The 20,040-nt window shown below is 41.5% G+C and overlaps 1 protein-coding gene across 3 annotated transcripts in view; it reads left to right on the forward strand.

The window, feature by feature from the left end:
- The window catches only part of sec31b (SEC31 homolog B, COPII coat complex component), a 74,623-nt gene that overhangs the window by 37,322 nt on the left and 17,261 nt on the right, over nt 1-20,040 (forward strand). For 2 of the 3 annotated variants that reach the window (XM_078530673.1, XM_078530674.1), the window contains 9 exons: nt 1,142-1,320; nt 2,341-2,467; nt 4,077-4,222; nt 5,380-5,553; nt 7,827-8,012; nt 8,775-8,976; nt 10,677-11,084; nt 16,502-16,540; nt 18,012-18,070. In XM_078530673.1, the coding sequence (XP_078386799.1) occupies nt 1,142-1,320; nt 2,341-2,467; nt 4,077-4,222; nt 5,380-5,553; nt 7,827-8,012; nt 8,775-8,976; nt 10,677-11,084; nt 16,502-16,540; nt 18,012-18,070 (1,520 nt within the window). The remainder of the gene's footprint in view (nt 1-1,141; nt 1,321-2,340; nt 2,468-4,076; nt 4,223-5,379; nt 5,554-7,826; nt 8,013-8,774; nt 8,977-10,676; nt 11,085-16,501; nt 16,541-18,011; nt 18,071-20,040) is intronic. The other variant, XM_078530676.1, reaches the window with a different exon arrangement.

Genomic DNA, 20,040 nt, shown 5'->3' on the forward strand with positions numbered 1-20,040 from the left:
TGAGAACACCCTTACACTCATCACAAATGAACCTGATTCTAACTGTGTTTTTGTCACTCAGCTTCAATCGGATTGAAAACAGTATTCACTCAGTACTAATTTATGGCAATTTCGAATGCTGCTATTGAATGGATGGAGGAATGAACAGTACTGGATTTAGCCATTGTTTGATTTAATTTTTAATTAACTTTCAATCGCCCTCCATGTCCTAACCATCTCCCTGGCCAAGGGTTCAACCGACCCAGATTATTTGATGCCTTGTTTGTCTGAGCCGAACTTCTACGTTCACATCCCATCCCTCTGTCCTGGTCACAATGCATTCACCATTGAAAACCACATCCTTGACTTTGTCACTTCCACTCCGATGCTCTCCTGGGTTGACGTCCACTCCTCCACCCTCCATAAACTTCAGTGCACCCAAAACTCTGCTGCCTGTATCCTGTTTTGCACCAAGACCCGCCATTTACATTGGCTCCTAATCTGTAATGTCTCACGTTTAAGATTCTCATCTGTTTAAATCCTGTCACAATCTTGCCCTTCCCTCCTCCAGTGCTACAAAGGTTCCTCTCTGGGTCTCTGCCCTTTTGTGCACCCATCTCCTTTACCCCACGAATGGCAACCATACCTTCAGCACCTAGATTTGTTCTCTAACGCTTGCCCCAAACCCCTCAGCATCTCCACTTCTCCCTTTTCCTTCAAGATCTCCATTGAAACACACCACTTCATTCAAACTTTTGATGACCGCTTGATACTTCACCTTTTAGTTCAGCATCTGCATAACTTATGGGGAGGCGGTTGGCATAGTGGTATTGTCACTGGACTAGTATTCCAGAGACCCAGGGTTCGAATCCCACCATGGCAGACGGTGAAATTTGAATCCAATCCTGATGGTGACCGTGAAACGATTGCCGTAAAAGCCCACCTGGTTCACTAATGTCCAAGGGCAATTAGGGATGGACAATAAGTGCTGGCCTAGCCAGTGATGCCCAGATCCCATGAACGAAAAAAAATATGTAAATGCAATTGTTTCTTCCTAGGAATTAACAGTTGACGATGTCACATGATATAATGTGACTGACGAGGTCACATTAGTTTTGTGTTGTTCTTAACAGTAGATTAATAATGGACCTGCTTGTTTCAGACACTGAAGGATTGATCAGCCAAGCCCTGCTCATAGGGAACTTTGAAGGTGCTGTTGAACTGTGTCTAAAAGATGACCATTTTGCGGATGCCATCATTCTCGCTATCGCTGGGGGGGAAGAGCTTCTTGCGCAAACGCAGAATAGATACTTCGCCAAGAGGAAGACAAAGATTTCACGGGTAAATGCCATTTCAGTCTGCAGAGCACGTATATACCCTTGTTCATTCTAAACTTGTAAGGTAAAAGCATCAGCGTATTCAGAATTCTGTTCGGAAAGAGATGATTTGTGGAAAACCTTGTAAGTGACACGTTTTAGCCCTTTCACTTCTGGAACCTGATGAATCTGTCCCTGGCTGATAGGGTGCATGTCTCTTTCAGTGGGTAGCCTCCTAAATGAAATGAATTGCGGTAGCCTCCACAGAAAACTACCTGCATCAACACGGGCCATCTCGTTGAGCTCACAAAATGGGCTGGTGTAGCAAATGGAAAACATCAAGCCTAGGGGCTTGTATAGGGGCAGAGTTACAAGCAGATTCACTGTGTATCTGATCCATGTTGTACCTGACCTCGGAGTATTCTTCATCTGGTCTGTACAATGCCTGACTTGCAAGTGCTTGATGCCACAAGTGAATAGTAGGGGAAATAAAGGGCTGTTGCCTCGCACTCCTGTACCACCCAGTCTGAGAAGGTTTTAATGGTTGTAATATCTGTGAAAGAGTTGTTAATAAGGAACCAATAACATTGCCAACAATGTATCCTCTATTGTAGCTGTCGATGTGATCGATTTAAAATGCTTTCACCTCATTGGGTAGAAAAGTGCACAGTGATTGGAATAATATGTAAAGTACAGAGGTACATGCGTCATGGTATTGCACCCAGAGCAAGGAACGAGAATTTTACAGGGTGGTAAAGGGTATTCAACTTTACCTTAATTTATCTCCTTTAATTTAAATGTAGTGAAGAGCACGCAGTATTGTATATCAGTCACTTTTAATTCATTGGACCTGTTTTTTAAACCATTGTTTCTTTAGCATTTGAATAGTTTTCAAAAGCTTCTGCGAACGGTAGAATCCATTTTAACAGCAAGTCAGTAGGGAATACCGTTTTAAGCAGCTTGTGAGTACAGTTCCACATGTTGTCATGCTTCAATCGCTCGCACGGTTAGAGGAATACTGAATGTCATTAATGCCCTGTTGCAGCTCGTGTCCTCTGTAGTCACCCACAATTGGAGGGATATTGTCGAATCCTGTGACTTGGACAATTGGAAAGAAGCTTTGGCTGCTCTTTTAACTTATGCCAAACCAGAGGTGTTCCCCTTGCTATGTGGTAGGTTTGCTACTTCATCTCTTCTGTATCATTTTACTCGTACCAGTTTTTTTCCCAATCCCTACTGTTTCAGGGATTCCTCCCTTTATTTGCAATGGGTTTTACAGATGCAGGCCCCCCCCCCATCACCTATGTGACCAGTGTTTCAGGAGAGAGAAACAGAGTTAACGTTTCAAGTCCAATATGACTCTACTTTGGAATTGAAGCCATATTGCACTCGAAATGTCAACTCTCTTTTTCTCTCTCTACAGATGCTGCCAGACCTGAGTTTTTCCAGCACTTTGTTTTGTTTCAGATCTCCGGCAACCACAGTACTTTGCTTTTATATTATGACCAGTATTTAAGTGTGGTAATCACTGGTGAGCGTATTTAGATAATTTGAACATGGCCATGCTTGGGGCAAACCCTCACCTGACCTACCTAAAGCAGGCAGTAAAGGCAGCAATTACTGGTTAGCATTTAGGTGCAGAGACCCTGGCTAATTTTCCTTTTGCTCACACAGGGTACAAAGGCCAATCATATGGTTTCTTTAACAATACAGAGCAGAGCTTAAATCAGGATCTTCTTGGCTTCTGTGTGACTCAGTTACTCCCAAGAGAAATCTATATCCCACTGTACCACTGTTATTTTGTGAAGTGGATGGACTGAACTTCCATTCATATGATGCTGAATATGTTCTGTGTTGTCAGTCAGCAAATTGTATGTATCATTTACCAGTACACTATAGAAGCAGATAATGATTTATTGTGCAATTCATATAATAATTCACTTTGTAACGTGAATTACTTCCACTGCCAATGACAGTCTTGTAAACACCAATACTTCTCCCAGTGCAGTTTGGAAGGACCAAAATGCTTAACTGGACTGGTGATTTTTCTTTTTAAAGACTTCAAATAGACGCAGTGCAAACTATACTTTATTGAAATGTCAAAAAGAGCACCCAGCATTCACCTGCATGTTTTATTCCATGTTAGGGGTCAAACTAATGCCACTGCAAGTAACCTCTTTCTCAAGTCATTTTACTCACTCCTCAGTCATGTCACTCCATTGAGAACTTCGAACAAAATTATTCAAGAGAACTGATGCAAAATTTCTTAAATGTGTCCAGTTGTTATGCAAGCCTTCCTGATTTGTAAAATCTTATGCTTCCTTACATTTAGAAGGGTGTAACTTAAAGATAAATATGTTTTAATTTTGGCTCCAACTAAGAGAAAAGTGTGACATGGGCTCCAGAAACCCAAGTTCACATGAAAAATGATAAGTCTACTGATAGAAATATTGAAAGATTCAGTTTTAATTTGAGTGACGACTGTGTCAGAAAGCTGCACAAATCACACACTGATCCTCACGTTAAACTATTACAGATATTTATTACAGGACATTAATACCAGGTACTGTCTGAGTATAGCTGACACAGTACAGTGGTGCAAAAATCAATGGTTATTAATTTTTTTTAAAAAATCATGCTAATCTGGGCAACGTGTGAAGTAATGGGCCAAAGACCTCTGATGTCTTTTGTTCCTCATCAACCCACAGAATGGTTCTAAAATGGAGGTCTTTGCACTTCACTAACCAAAGTTGAATCCTTCGGGATCCTTCCCTTCCTCAGATACCCTAGGATCCCGCCTGGAAATGGAGAATGAGGGACAGCTGTGCATGCAGGCATGTCTTTGCTACATCTGTTCTGGAAATGTTGAGAAACTGGTGGAGTGTTGGGTGAAAACTCACGAAAGCTCGACTCCACTTGCACTAGAGGTAGGAGCCTGTTGTTCGGATCTCTGTGCTTTGCTGTGTTTGTGTATGTCAGACGTTTTCTGCAGTTTCCAGAGTTAAATCCATAGTGGGCCATACAGGGTCCGATTTGACTGCAGAGAACTTAAAGCACATCTATGTTTGAAATCAGAAATTTAGTACATTGCATTTACTGTCCTATATCTGAGGGAACGCATGGTGAAGTGAGTGAACAATAATGTTCTTCCTTTCCTTCTTTCACTGGAGCCAATCTGCCATTCTTTACCACTTATTTCACTCTTTTTCCACCATTACTACCAATCCATTGACCCCCCTTCCTCTTTCTGTTGCCACCTTCTCTCCCCCTGACCCTTCCCATTGCTCTCCTTGTTCTGGCTGTGTTGCCTTGTCTCACCCTCTCCCTCATACTCGTGCTCATGCTCTCTTTCACACTTGAGCTCTTGCTCCCTTTCTCTCTTGTGCATGTGTTCTTGCTATCTGACTTCCTACCACTTGTAGGGCTGCTCCATGAAATGAGTTTAAGCTGTCGTATGGTTCTAAAGTGGAAATCTGCCTGCAGGTTGATGCTAAATTATCTTTCTCACAGCGATGGCTCTTAAGAATGTCTTTAGGAAATGGAATTGTTGCATTAGATTATGGCACGCATTTAAGACTGAACACTGAGAGATTCTTTTCCATTGAATTTGTACCACACCTGTATTGGAAATGTTTAATGCTGACACTGGATGTGAAAGGATTTCATTTCCCAAAATGGATGGCTTCCCTTGCTTTGAGCACAAAAGTTGAAGTGAATGCAATGAGCTATCGTGATGGTAGTGTTTTACTCGTGAGTGTTCTTGGATAACAGGCTAAAGGTTCAAAAACTTCCAAGCCACACACCATCCTGACTTGGAACTGTTTCACCGTTCCTTCACGGTCACGGGATCAAAATCCTGGAATTCCCTTCCCAGCAGCACTGTGGGCGTACCTGCGCCAGAGGGACTGCAGTGGCTCAGGAAGGTGGCCCACCACCACCACCACCTTAAGGGCAATTAGGGATGGGCAACAAATGCTGGCCTTGCCTATGATGCCCACACCCCATGATAAAGCACAAAAAAAACTTACACTGTTGATGGTGAACATTTTATAACTTCAGTCATGACTTGTGTCCTTCCCATTAGGACCTTGTGGAAAAGATTATGATCTTACAGAAAGCGATTGAGTTACTCCAGGGCACAGATGTGGCTGCAAAGGGCCCAGTCTTTGCGAAGAAGCTCACGCAGTATGCCAGCCTACTGGCCGCACAAGGGAGTTTGGAAGCAGCCATGAGCTACCTCCCTACTACTTCAGATCAGGTTTGCTTACACATTATCTTTTTATAAATAGTGGCAAACAGAAAAATATTGTGGCTGTTATACAAGTGCCTGATTTTCTGTAGCATCTAGGCTTAATGGAGAAGCAAAACCTCGCAAAGTGCTTGCCATAGAAAGCACCTCATAGCATTGTTTATATAAGAGGGAATGTTGGGGAACTGTAAGAACTGAATTTGAGTTCAGAAATATTCCTCACTCTGGGCTTGTATTTCATTGAGTATCAGTGATTAAGGGGAGATCCAATTGAGGTGTTTAAGATGGTTAAATGATTTGATGGGGTAGCTAGAGAGAAATTATTTCCTCTGGTGGGAGACTCCACGATAAGGGGAGGAAAAACCTTCAAATTAGAGCTAATCTGTTCAAGGATTATGTTAGGAAGCTTTTCTTCACACACACAGTAGTGGAAATCAAGAACTGTCTTCCTGAGGCCAGGGGTCATTGGGAAAATTTCAAAATTGAAAATATGTTTTTGTTAGGTAAAGGTACTAAGGGCTACGGGACCAAAATGGATCAATTGAGTTAAGAAACAGTGACCAGGATCTAATTGAATGGGGAAACGGGCTTGAGGGACTGAAGGCCTTACTCCTGTTCCTGTGTTCTATACTGGAGCTACTTTAAGGACTTGTTTACAGGACCCAAGTGTTTGTCTCCTTTCATTTCCCTGGGTTTCAAAGCTTCAGTAGCATCTACATTAGGATATGTTGTTCCTGGAATATTTTCCTTCCAGTTTCCACACCCACCCACCCACCCACCTCTTTCTTTCTCTCCCCCCAAACAAGTGATGAATGCCCAGGCAGTGAAGATAAGAATGTATTCCTAATTCCAGCTTCAGGTCAACCAGAACCCAACTGCTCTTTGATGAGAGGTACCATAGAATTTGGTATGTGATGTCAGGTCAGAAATACCAGCCATAAGAGATTGTGAGATCATTTTACTTCAGTAGCTCTGTACAGTGTGTGAAGTGTGACAGAATTTGTGTGCATTCACTGTTTCCCTATATTATTTTAAAAGTAAATAAAATTATGCTGAATCTTGGGTTTTCCAAGTAGAGGCATAGAGTACAAAAGGAAGGAAGTTATGTTGACCTTTTATTGAGGTTCAGCCTCGACTAGAGTATTTTGTCTAATTCTGGGTACCACACTTTAGGAAGGATGTGAAGACTTATGAGAATGGTCCCAGGGACTTCAGTTACATGGGTAGATTGGAGAAGATGGAGCTGTTTTTCTTAGAGAAGGGAAGGTTGAGAGGGTTCATTGATGGAGGTTTGAACATCACGAGACGTCTAGACAGAGTAGATAGAGAGAAACTGTTCCCCCTGGTGGAAGGGTCAAGATGAATAGCAAAAAAAAAAAAATGACAGCATGAGGAAAATCTTCGTCACAGCGAGTGGTTAGGATCTGGAATGCACTGCCTGAGAGTGTGGTGGAGGCAGATTCAGTCATGGCTTTCAAAAGGGAATCGGATAAACACTGGAAGAGAGAGAATTTGCAGCACTATGGAGGAAGGGCAGGCGAGTGAGACAAGCTGATTTGCTCTTGCGGAGAACCAGCACTAACATAGCAAGCTGAATGGCCTCCTGTGCTGTAACCTTTGTGATTCTGTGTCATAAATAACTTGAGGGACTGCGATGTGCTGAAACTACTTCACTTAATTTCTGTCATCATTTAAATAAGGAAAAAAAGATAATTCTATATTGCAGTGAACTGAACCATCTTGATGTTTTTGGTTTCATGATTGCAGGTCAAGCACAATGAGATGAACATAGTTGTGTTCTAAAACAAACATTCCAGTGTACTTAAACTGTTTTACCTGTGGTTATGAGTCAGGAAGAAGTGGCCTCACCATTAACCTCGCCAAATTTTTGTTAAACTTTTAAACCATCCTTACAAAGTTTAAAGGTTATGACAATAGGACATTAAGTTATATTGAACGGACCTGATTTGCATTTGAAGATTTGGTGATTGCACAATAGACTCTCCTCTGGCCTTGTGTATGGTAAGCTGGAAGATGTGCTGTTTCTCGAGCACAGGAGCATTACATTAGGCACGATGCCTTCTGAATAATACATTGTGAAGTGCAGCAAGAATAACACATAACAAAGCATAGAAAAGTATATGCATCTCTTTTAACTTCACCAAGGAAAATCTTTGAATTTTTCCGACAAAATAGGGAGAACTTTGCTTCTCGGATTTCTACCTTTCTTTGTGTTTCTTGGCTGTGGTCCATTTACCTAAACGGGACATTGTCTCTTTCAGTTTACAGTACTCCAGCTCCGTGATAGGCTATTCCACGCGCAGGGAGAAGCTATGGTGGGTCAACAGGCCCCCACTTTCCCCTTTAATCGGGTCGTAACGAGGAGTACACGTCCAACTTCCGCTCCAGCTCCCACTCCAGCTCGGCAAACACCGCCTCAGAGACCAATCCAACAACCCGCCCAGCAGGTAAGGTAGCACTCGGGCATCCTTACTGAACCTCATACCTAACTTCTTTCAGTTCTGTATGCATATTGTTACAGTTCTGATCTGCGCCTGCACTACTGCTCTGCTACGCATGTGCTTTCTTGCTATTCACTAGTTTCTTCATGCATATCTTTCACTGTGCCATTCACACTTTATGCATCTTCCTTTGTGCTTTTGCCACACGCACATCTCACTGAGTCCAGTATCACTGTGCATACTTCCTTTCAGTCATTGGAGGAGCAAATAGAAAAGTCTGCATAGACAAAAGCAGCATCTGATATATTTTGAATATGCACCTTATTCTGTACAGTCCTTGACTTATTCTCATGTGCACTTCAGTATTCGTGTCACTCACTATTGACTATCTGGTGCCTGCTGTGTAAATTGCCTGCAATTATTCTCAACTGCAAAGTGCACTCTCTACAATCACTTTCAGTTGCATGGAGCAACGCGTAACTGATTCCTTATACCTGTCGATGTTTGTTGAAGGCGCTTCCAGGAGCCCAGTATATTCTGAGAAGTACATTTCAGTAATTGTGAAGCTTGCTACTTTGTCTGCTCGTTTGAATATTTAAAATGATTTTTAAATGATGTTGTTGAAAAGCCCACGAAAATTGACGTGTGCACATCAAGGCAATCTTGCTTATAATCTAAATAACAAATAAATTATGAAACTTGCTTCAGTTAACTGGCAAACATTGTTACCCCCCTCGTAATAATAGCAATTTTTTTTTATCTTCTCAGACTCCATATCAGACCTCCTTTAGTCCTAAGGCTCCAATCTGTCCTTCAGCTCCAACAGTATTCACTCCCCAGCCTGCCCCAGTAGCACCTGCATTTGGTCTCCCTACTGAAGGCATTGCTGGTAGCACTACCAACATGTACTCCAAACCAGGAGCACCTCGTCCCACCTATCCACAACATCCTACCACAGCCTCTGCACCAGGTAATCCGTTTAATATTTCAAAAGCAGATCAGTCACCTTCCTGTTTATAGTTAGTGACAAATCGAGCTAATTCATGGGTTTCTTTGCCAAGTGGCTTGTGGGCAGGGGGGCAGGAAATCTAGGCATTTGGAGAGAGAAATACGTTTATACTTCAATTAATTAACTCTTTATGTAAAATGTTAAGTGTGTAAGATTTTGTTTATGCACATAATATAAAAACGTATTGTGTGCGCACACGTACACGATCATTATCTAAAATGGAAAAACTTGCAGGGCTACATGAGAGGGGGAGGAGTGGCACTAGGTGAATTGCTCTTGCAGAGAGCTAGCAGGGACACGATGGGCTAAATGGCAGCCTCCTGTGCTGTAGCCACTCTATGCAGGCTCACTAAGTTTATGTATGTATAATTTTTTTTAATAATAAAATTGTGTTAATCAATGTTTTTATTCTGGAGAATGGGCATTTTTCATTTGGGTTTTGGTTGTCAGTGTCACACATCTAGACGCAGTGCACTCTCGACTCTGCTCCAACAATGGATTTCAACTCCAACCTCACCAGAATCATGCATTCTATTTCCCACGGCAGTCATCTTTTATTTTCTCAGTGCAATTGCCAGTGAGGACCAGTTTTAAGTCATATTCACCAGGGTTGAGATTGGCAAAATCCATTTCATGTTGGTCCTATCTAATCTGCAGATCAAAGAAGCTTTCATCTCATTGGTGTCAGCTGCATTTGAACCTGCACATGAAAGCCTAGTGTCTACTCTGCTACTTCAGCCAGGCCTCCTTTTGTGTTCCATTGTTGAAAGGACTCACTTTATTTTACCTTGACCCATTTTAAGTGTATTTTCCCCACATTGCAAGCCCTCAATTGGCAGCTGCCTTGTTAGGATGTCCCTTGTGTCCATGTAATGAGTCAGTTGGCATGTGTCCGAGAGATTAATAGAGGATTACGGGGGACTTCAGTCCTTCACACTGTAGGAAACATGTAGGTACATTCTGTAGTTTATTTTCCAGTACAGGTGTATTATTATATCTAGAAGATATCTCTAACCTCCTACAACCCTCTGAGATCTTTGTACTCCTCCAGTTCTGATCTCTGACTCTTGTACATCCTCGATTTTCTTTGTTCCATCATCACAGAGTGTGCCTTCAGCTGCTCGGCTCCTACGCTCTGGAACTTCTTCCCTAAACCTCTCCACCTCCCTCCTCCTCTAAGATGCTCCTTAAAACCCAGCATTTTGGCCACCTGCCCTAATATGTGGCTCAGTGGAAGATTTTGTTAACCCTCTTGTGAAACACCTTGGGTCATTTTACTGTGCTCAGGTACTGTGTAAATGTAAGTTATTGATGTTGAGCTCAGCGTAGGTTTTAGGTGTTTTAATTTCCAGAATCCTTTCCCAAGTTCAGAGTTGTTTGGCCTGTCTGGACTAATGGCCTCTGAATGGTCTAATAACACTTGGTCAGCCCCTGCCAGTTCTCCTGTAGTTTGAGGCAGAGTATAAGAATGAGAAATGTATACTGTTGTTTGTGGTTTGAATGCAGGAACCATGAACCTTAGTTCATGCTGAAATTTTGTCTGAAAGGTATTATTGCCAAGGACAGACTGACAAAAAAAAAAGGGAAAGATAAATTCAAATTAAACATTGATTTAATGCCATTACTTGGATTTATTTTAATGTCTTTTTCCTTCTTCCCAGGCTTTTCACAATTCCAGAATTTCGGACAGCCGAAGGTTCCTCCAAGCGGACTCCCAGTCTATCCTCTTCAGAATCCTATGCCAGGTTCAGGGTTGACTGGCCCGTCTCTACCTACAGCCTCTCTCAGCGGTCCAACAATGCCTGGTGTCTCCATGTCTGGACCATCGCTAATGACCCCTGCCTCCATGCCATCCTATCAACCCTCTAACCCACTGCCACCCGGCCACGCTACCCAACCTGGGCCACTGCCAACATACCCAGGTCACCACCAGCATCAGCCCCACCCTCCTACGTCTCTACCAGGCATTCACACCACTTTTCCCTACCCCTCTGGGACAGGAGGCCCTGGAGCTCCTTCCTCCAAACTGTTCACGTCTGCAGCTGGTCCTCCTCCTCCTCCACCAACAGGTACTCAGTCTATAGATGCCACCAAGATGTATGCATTAATTGGGCCCATGCCACACCTTGCATGAAGTTTAAAAATATGATACAAGATGGCATGCTCATAATGATTACATTTTTGACTAGCAGGTTGTTTTCAGCTGAACTTACAAATAAAAAAGCATCTGCACAAATCTGGGCTAGTTTTCAAAGAACAATTGACGATCCATTCTTGGACACAAGAAAGCCAAGGACGGTGTTTAAATGTGAATTCAAAAGCACGGCAAATAATACAGCACTTTGCCTTTTCCACCTGGTTTGTGCAAAGAGGAGAAATCCCCTGGGTGCAAATCCCAAAGGAGCAATTGTACGATATTTAATAGTTTTGCAGCTTTCATCATGTTTTGAAATTTACAGGCATGACCTTGAGGCATCATTGTACTCCCCCCAAGCTACATTATAAGGTTAACATTCCCAAGAATTATGCTGCCCCACTCCCCCCTCCATTTTCCCTTCTACAACGTGAGTCAACTTATGCTGTTTTTCCAGCAATTCTAGTGTTTGGCTGAAGAACAGCAGAACATGAGGCTTCATGCCCAGTCTCTCTGCTTATACAGAGAATGGTGCCTGGAGTATTGAGGGCATGGTGCAAAAAATAAATCTCATTAATTGTTCCTCCTGAAAACTAGTTCCAATTGTTCCTGGACCATCTAACCTTTCAGGAAGATGCAATTCTGTTTAAAGAGGGGGGGCCTTGTTGGCCTTCAGCTTTGCATGGTCCTGTTTGGATATATAGGTAGCTGTTCTCCACATCACTTGTGCATGGCAAGGCTTGTGAAGCCTAGAGAGAAGCCTTCTGAATGGTTTCTGTAAAATAAAACCAGACTAATCCCTGGATTAATGCATAAATTAATTTGCTGCAGCTAAGAATGCTACGGACCAAAACAGAAAATGCTGGAAAATCTCAGCAGGTCTGACAGCAACTGTGGAGAGAAGAACAGAGTTAACGTTTCAAGCCCATATGACTCTTCAGAGCTAAAGAGAAGAGGACTCGGAACGTTAACTCTGTTTTCCTTTCCACAGATGCTGTCAGACCTGCTGAGTTTTTCCAGCATTTTCTGTTTCTGTGTGAGATTTCCAGCATCCACAGTATTTTGCTTTTACCTAAGAATGCTATGGAGTTTGTCATCAGCTGATGTTCTTGTGAACAGTTTGGCAGCAGTTGATTGTAGCACTTTTAAGACTTGTTTTCAGCGTATGAGGCTACGGTCAGCTTTATCTACCGGCCATCTGAATGACGACTGCCCTGGGGTTTGAAATAAGGTATTTCCTCCTCATAAAAGTTGAGCTGTAGGAATGTCTGTTGTTGCTTGCCTGTGAAGCGACATGGAGGCTGGAGAAAGTTGTGCTACCTAAACAATACTGGGGGAAGATGGCTGGGGTTGAGGATGACTTCCTGCAACCTCGATACAAGCAAAATTGACAAATGAAGATGAGCAACTAGCTTGTCTGTCATAACCGTTCCAATCAGCACTAGTTCCCTAGATTAGTCATTTCACTAAAACTTGAATTGTTTCTTAGCAGGTCTGTAATAAACACATTGGTTGAATTATTTGTGCCATTCAGAAATGGCTTTCAAAGAAGTTATAGAAATAAAAATTATGGATAATTGATATTAAGTTAATTTTTTAAGATCATTGTAGGAACCTGGAATATAATTATTTTTATTTCGTTTCCCTCCGCTCCACTGAGTTTCAGATGTGAGTCTGGCATGTTGTGAGATGCCAAGTGGAGGCCAAAACATCATCACCGATGGACAGAGAGAGAGGGCGAATGATTCCTGTGCATCTCCTGGTTGTTAATTGGAAATGATATTGCACATCCCTGGGAGCTCTTTACCCTCCTCTCATGTTGAATGTTGTCTCAAAGGGAAGAATGGAAAACTTCATAATGAGTCTGAATAAATTGCCATTGATTCGCTACTTCATATTTCAAAAACCTTTTAATTTGATCTTTTGTTCTGTCGGTTTTTTTTTAAAGGTACTTAATTAAATTGTATGAATTCCTACAAGATATTAACACTGAGCTCTAGCTGAGAACACCTGAAGCTACTCTGACTCTAGGCTTCTGCCAGCACTGCTTTGTACCAGCTGCCAGGAGACAAGTCTGTGTTTTTCTCTCTCTCTTTGTAGGGAAAGATCTTTAATATCTTTGGGCAAGATTGTGAACTTGCATTTAGAGAATTACAGATGCAGTCGCGCATCCTACTATTTTATGGCATATTGATACACAAATTTATAGTGTCAAGAATTCATCATCCTTATTGGCCATGCAGATTTAATTATGATTGAAATTAGTTATTTTGCCAAATCATATTTGAATTGCTACTGATTTACTATAACTCAGTATTGTAATTACTACAAAAAAAACATGGGTTGCAGATCAACATATTAAAATTTAACTGGTTGTTGACTGTGAGTGATTAAAGCTAGGTATGTTGTTAAATTTAGTTTCACGATTATTCTCGGTAAGAATTTGGTTCTGATACTGGCATTGTGTGTTGCCTGCCTTGTGTGAATGAGACCTGTAAGAGCAGGGTTTACTCACCCTTGTGCCCAGGGAACTTAATGTTCTGCGGGTGCAAAGTTCAACAAAAAGGATCAGATGCCTAGATTGTTGGGAATATTCCCCTTTAATGGTTCTCTGGGATTCCTGGGGCTTCCAGTTGGTGTGCAGAAGATACAGGCCAGACTGAAGCATGCAGATGTGTGTTTCCAACCTCCTACCTTCATTTCTCTATGGAATGCTTAGTGGCTTACCCACAAAATCCTGATATACTCTTCCTGTGAATCCCCCTAAATGTTGTCACCTCAGGGGCAGGCAGATGATCTGCAGGCGGGTCATAACTATTTTTTTTTTTGTTCCCTTAGACGTTTTTAGTTCAGTCAGGGCCTCCTGATCTCTGGTAACCAGAATTTCCCGGTCACCGAAGCCTGAGAAACCCACTGTAGCCTCTGAATTTCCAGGCCATGCTACCATCACTAGGCCCTGCCATGGGGCAGCTCAATGCCAGAGTTTCCTTCAGCCCCTTAAAATGCCCCCCGGTGTAGAAGTAGGGATGATCTACTTAGAGTGCTCAGCTTCTGTTCAGTGCCCACATTGGTTGGGGTCCAGAAAAATTGGCCCTCCAAAGTATTATGTGGAATACAAGAGAACATTAAATGCTGCACCACAACCTTGGAGTTCTAATGAAATTGTGCAAAACTCAAGTCATTTCCAAGAGCATTAAAATCTGTTGTATTACAGATTGTTTTATGTTCTTGGTCATGCTGTTACATAATATAATACTTCACTGGCTATCTATCCATCAATTCACATTCTATTGTATCCAATTTTATTTGTTGTTAATGTATTAGTGTAGAGTCTCCATTGATGTCCTTACATTGAAAAGAGGTAGAATTTGTTGCAGTTGGACTTGAGTATGTTACATATCAGATTATATTTATGTATCATGTTTTACTGAGAATTTCTACATTCGGCCTCTACTGTAAATGTACTTGTAGATTATTGGAGCACAGAGTTTTGATGGATTGCATCAAAGATGTCTGGTGAGTATTGTAAATAGAGCTGTAGTTACAGGTAGGTGGGAAGGAGTCACTCGTCAATGTCCTTAATTACTCAGCATTACTCTCAGAATAAGAGGTAGGTCATTTAGGCTTGAGATGAGGAGGAATTTCCTCACTCAAGAGGTGGTGAATCTTTGGAATTCTCTACCCCAGAGGCCTGTAGAAGCTCAATCATTGAGTACGTTCGAGACAGAGATCGATAGATTTCTCAATATTAAAGATATCAAGGGATATGGGGATAGTGTGGGAAAATGGCATTGAGGTAGAAGATCAGTCATGATCTAGTTGAATGGCAGAGCAGGCTCGAGAGGCAGAATGGTCTGTTCCTGCTCCTGTTTCCTATGTTACTGTTACTTTCAGATGTTCTCTAGATTATCATTTATTCAGACCCCATCCCAGATCCATACTGAGTATATTATGAAAGCCCTGTTTGTACAAAAGTCTCTCAACATCCCTAAGGTGCTAAATATGAGTGCTTTATGACGCAAGTCTAATGGGAAACCATCTGTTACTAAAGGGAGTACAAATAGTAGGACCTTCAGTGAAGAAACTGAAAGATTTGAAATAACCCTACTGTTCAGTAATGGTGCCTGTGGTTAGATAAACCTGTTGGTTAGCGCTAGATGGGCCCAGCTATCCTAATCTAATCCTAAAGCTATCTCGTGCACAGGACAGCATCTACTTTCCACCATGCAATAATAACCTCTGTCACTATTTAGCCAACCTGTCTCTGATATCACTGGGATAAGTCTGCTGAGATCCTTAGAATGAACAAGTTTAGAGAATCTTTATTCTCATCCAAAGATCTGGTTCATATCATTATCGTTTATTTGTGCAAAAGCCAGTAGGGTGAATATCTCACCAGGCATTGGCAGTGAAGTATTATACTCTTGAAATCATCTCCAGAAACAACAGTAAAGCTAACATTTCCAGACTTCTGTTGAGAAATCACCCAGCTTTGCTGAACAATGTGCCTCAACTGAGGAAAGTTTAAAACCTTGTCTCACATTAACTAAACTGCCCCATCAGACACTGCTTTACGCCACCATAATGCAATTGTTTAGAATTAGCATGCACATACCCGAACTACATGGAGTTCACTTTGTGTCACTTTGTAAAATGTAGCCCTGTTTGCAGATATTTTCCTGCTCTAGTTCCTCTTTACCTAAGAAAGAGTTCGCTAGTGCTGTCATTCTGGTTAATTGAAGATACACAATAGATTCTACCATTTCAAGAGAATTTAGTATATCAAGCTGGGTGTAACAATATTAACGATGCTGAAACTGAGCAATCAATACTGATGGTTTAAAGAGTGAGGTTCATGAGTTTTTGATATCTGATAGCAAGGCCACCGATCACTTTCCATAGTTGCTCGCAGTCCCTGTCAGCTACCACAGAGTTAGTCTGTTGGGTTCCCTTTTTATTTATGCCCAAGTTTGGCTGTTTGGTCCCCACGATTGGCTCGTGCTGTTTACTTTTGTTGGATTGATGTGCAGCTTCTGCTCAATTTTGCTGTTCGGTTTAAGTGTCAATTCTATAAGAAGAGGCAGTGCTGCATGCTTCTTGACCAAAGTAACCCCCTGTATTGCATGATGGTAAAGGATGACAACTTGTGGATGTATGCTGCAAGGATTGGTGTTCTTTGCTATGCGTCCTGCTTCTTGGGCTGTATAATAAACACAAAGGAGAATCGCCACCTGTTGTCACCTTGTTCTAATATATAAAGTTGGCTGAATTAGTATTTATCTACTTGTGTGTAGTATGCTGAGTGTTATTTCGATTGCCCATAGAACCTCCCTGTATTCTTTGGTTTTTCAGGATTCCTTCCATGGCTACAAAACCGCTCTTGTGCACCAGGTGAAAGGATAATAACAAGTGTCCTGGCTGGATCAGCTAGCCTTGTATGATGGCTTTTCTGTTGAAACGCTAGTGTTCTTCATGGCTTGTATCTCTTTTTATACATCTGAGATCTTTAGATTTGTCACATCTGTTTTCAGTCCTATGCTTACAGAAAGGGTTCTTCTGTATAATTCAAAGATTAAGCTATAAACTGATATTGTATCTCTTACGCAGAGTATGAAGAACACTGATGTTCCTTTGTTCGGTTTGTGTGCTTAAAAGTTCAATTTCTTGATTGGGGTGTTTTTTGAGACTTATTTGAAGTTGCTTTTGCAACTAACTAACAAAACTTGAGCTGGGACTCGTGTATTATGTTGCACCGGTCCACTTAATGAGAGGCTTTCATTGAGTGATATTATTGTATTTTTTTTTTGGTTTCCTTTTTTTGTTATTTTTCCTTAATTTTGACTTCCCCTCATTAGGTTCTATAAACTGCTCATTTCCTGATTTCTAAGTTAGGCAGGTGACCTACTTGCAAGTTCTGTGTATCCTACCCTTAAGAAAATGGTGGTATATGCGCAAGAGCTGCTTGGGTTGAATCTTTGTGCTTCTCTCCCCTATACTGCCCATTTTTTCTTTGGCCCTGAGGGAGGGTGGGAATCACTTTCAATCAGCGCCTTTCCCTGCATGATGGGTGTGAGCTCCTGTTCCATACTGGGTGAAACAGGCCTTTATTATACCAAGGTGTCCCCAGCTGATGCCATTAAGTGGTTATGTTAATAAATGCGAACAAGTGGCTTAATCCAGACAGCAGAACTCTTCAAGGGAATGGTCAACCCAGAGCTTTATTCTGTGTTAATCCCTGCTAAGATAGGCAAGTGAATTGTCGCTTTTTGTTCAGCAAGTTGCCACCAGGTTCCATGTGAAATAGCCATACATTTTCAGCACATAGAAGCAAACTGATAGGAAAAACTGACCCATGGGGTTATTGATGATGAAAATGCCTAACAATGCACTTGAAGACTTGTACTAATAACTTAGTAATTAATGGGTGGTCCATTGTGGGCTTCAACTGACCTCTGTGGTAAGGTCACAGACTGTGTGATGAAAGGTTGTTCCTGCTGAGATTCATCTTGAGGTTGTGACTGTACATCAAACAATGCATTGAAGGTACAGGGGCAGCAATGGAAAACCTTAAATATATCATTATGCCCAGCTGAATGCTTTTCAAAGATTCATTCAGGGAGCCTGGGGGTAGATTATACTAAAGTGCTCTCTGGTACCAATAAAGAGGGGACTGTGACTGAAAGCATTAGAATGTTGAAGCTTTGCTATGTTGACTTTATCATGCAAAAAGCAATAGTGCTGTTACCCAACTTGATGTAATAGTATTGAAGTGATTGTAGACTTGCAATTTAAAAAAAAAACATCTTTTGTCAGCAGAAGATCTCTTTTACATACATAGTCTCATCTTATTTACTTTCACTAGGGTTCCAGGATGGATGGAATGATCCTCCAGCAGTACGGGCAGGGCAAAGAAAGAAAGTGGTAAGTTATGCGTTCTTGCTAATCATACGACCTGTGTTTTATTGCAGTTGTGAATAACTGGCATTGTATATCACAGTATCTCAAATGAAATACTACATTTGCTGGTGGTCAGGTGAATATGGAGGAGTCAAATAGGATAGAAGCAGCCTTAACTAGGAAATGTTCTCATTGCTTCACTTTTCAATTTACTCCACTATATTGATATCCTGGCATTATTCACTGTCTGCACACACAGGCAAATTGACCTGCTCCTCTTCCTTGCACTCTTTCGGTTTTTCACCCCAAAACTGTGTTGCCACAAAAGCGGTACTTCTCATCTGGTTGACTGAAATATGTTATTAAAATATGAACTGCAGATATGTTTTTCAGCACATGATTGAGTTTTTCCTAATTTGCAAATCTTCCGACATCAGCTGTGTTAAATGAAGCACAAAGTTAAAAAGGAGGGAGTTAATTTGTTGCCCAATATTTTAAGCCTCAAAATAATATTTCTGCAAACTTTTGCCAAGGGAGCAGAATTTTGTCGAGCTGGTCCTCTTGTCTTTAGTTTTAAACTTGTATTAACTAAAATTAAGGACTTTTGTAGCTGGTTATTAATAATTGCATGGTAGAATTTGGACATATAGCTCTTAAGAAAACTAGCTAATAAAATTATCTTAAAGGATTGCTTGCAAAGTGTCATGTTCATGTAAATAGTACTTCTGTGTTTCTTTACAGCCCCATAATGTCGCTGCATTTGTGTAATATAATTGCTTCAACCTACCTTTAAGAACACAACATAAGAAATAGGAACAGTAGGCCATTCGGCCCCTAAGCCCTGCTTTGCCATTCAGTCAGATCATGGTCGATCTGATTGTGGCCTCAACTCTCCCCTCTCCTGCCTGCGTCCACACCCCCACCAATAACCCTTGACTTACCATGTAGATCTGAAATCTGTCTACTTCAGCCTTGAATATATTCAATGACCCAACCTCCACTGCTCTCTGGGGAAGAGAATTTCAAAGCTTAATGACCCTCTGACAGAAGTAATTCCTCCTTGTCTTTGTCTTAAATGGGAGACCCCCTTATTTTGAAACAGACCCTGGTTCTAGATCTCCCCCACTAGGGGAAGCATCCTCTCAGCATCTACCTTTTTGCATATTCATCCTTTGTGTGGGTCTTTGGAAATATGTGAAAAGCCGATCTTTCTTCTTGGAGAGTTGACCTGTTAAAATTCAATATCTTAGAATTCTCCCAGTGTATCTGGGAGAGCCCTAAATCATATAAGCCAACAATTGACTGAACTGTACGTTGCCCTAAGCATAGTTGGGGTGATGGTGGCATAGTGGTAGTGTCATTGGACAAGTAATGATCTGGGGACATGAGTTCAAATCCCACCATGGCAGCTGACGGAATTTAAATTCAATTAATAAATCTGGAACTGAAAGTTAATCTCAGTAATGGTGACCATGAATCTGTCACCGGTTGTTGTGAAAACCTGTCTGGTTCACTAATGTCCTTTAGGGGAGGAAATCTGCCGTCCTTAGCTGGTGTAGCCTACATGTGATTCCAGATCCACAGCAATGTGGTTGACTCTTAACTGTCCTCTGAAATGACCAAGCAAAGTCTGTTCAAGGGCAATTAGGGGTAGGCAACAAATGTTGGCCTTGCCAGTGACATCCACATCCCATGAAAGAATAAATGGAAAAAAAAACATTTTATATTTGCCACCACAATACTGTCTAACTGTGGGATATCATGTCCACTCTGTCTGAGAAGCCAGGAAAGAGTCTAGTGTGCAAGAAGCCCCAAGGCTTAAAAGAATAGAAGAGGAACTGAGCTGGCTCAGGATGTATCAGTAAAGAAAGAAATTGCTTACATTTACATAGTGCCATATAGTGATGGCATGCTTTAAAAATGTGGTTACTATTGTAATGTAGGAAACTGCAACAGCCAATTTCTGCACAGCAAGGTCTCTACACACAACAATG

The sequence above is a fragment of the Cetorhinus maximus genome, chromosome 27 (genome assembly GCF_964194155.1).
Source record: "Cetorhinus maximus chromosome 27, sCetMax3.hap1.1, whole genome shotgun sequence".
Lineage (NCBI taxonomy): Eukaryota > Metazoa > Chordata > Chondrichthyes > Lamniformes > Cetorhinidae > Cetorhinus > Cetorhinus maximus.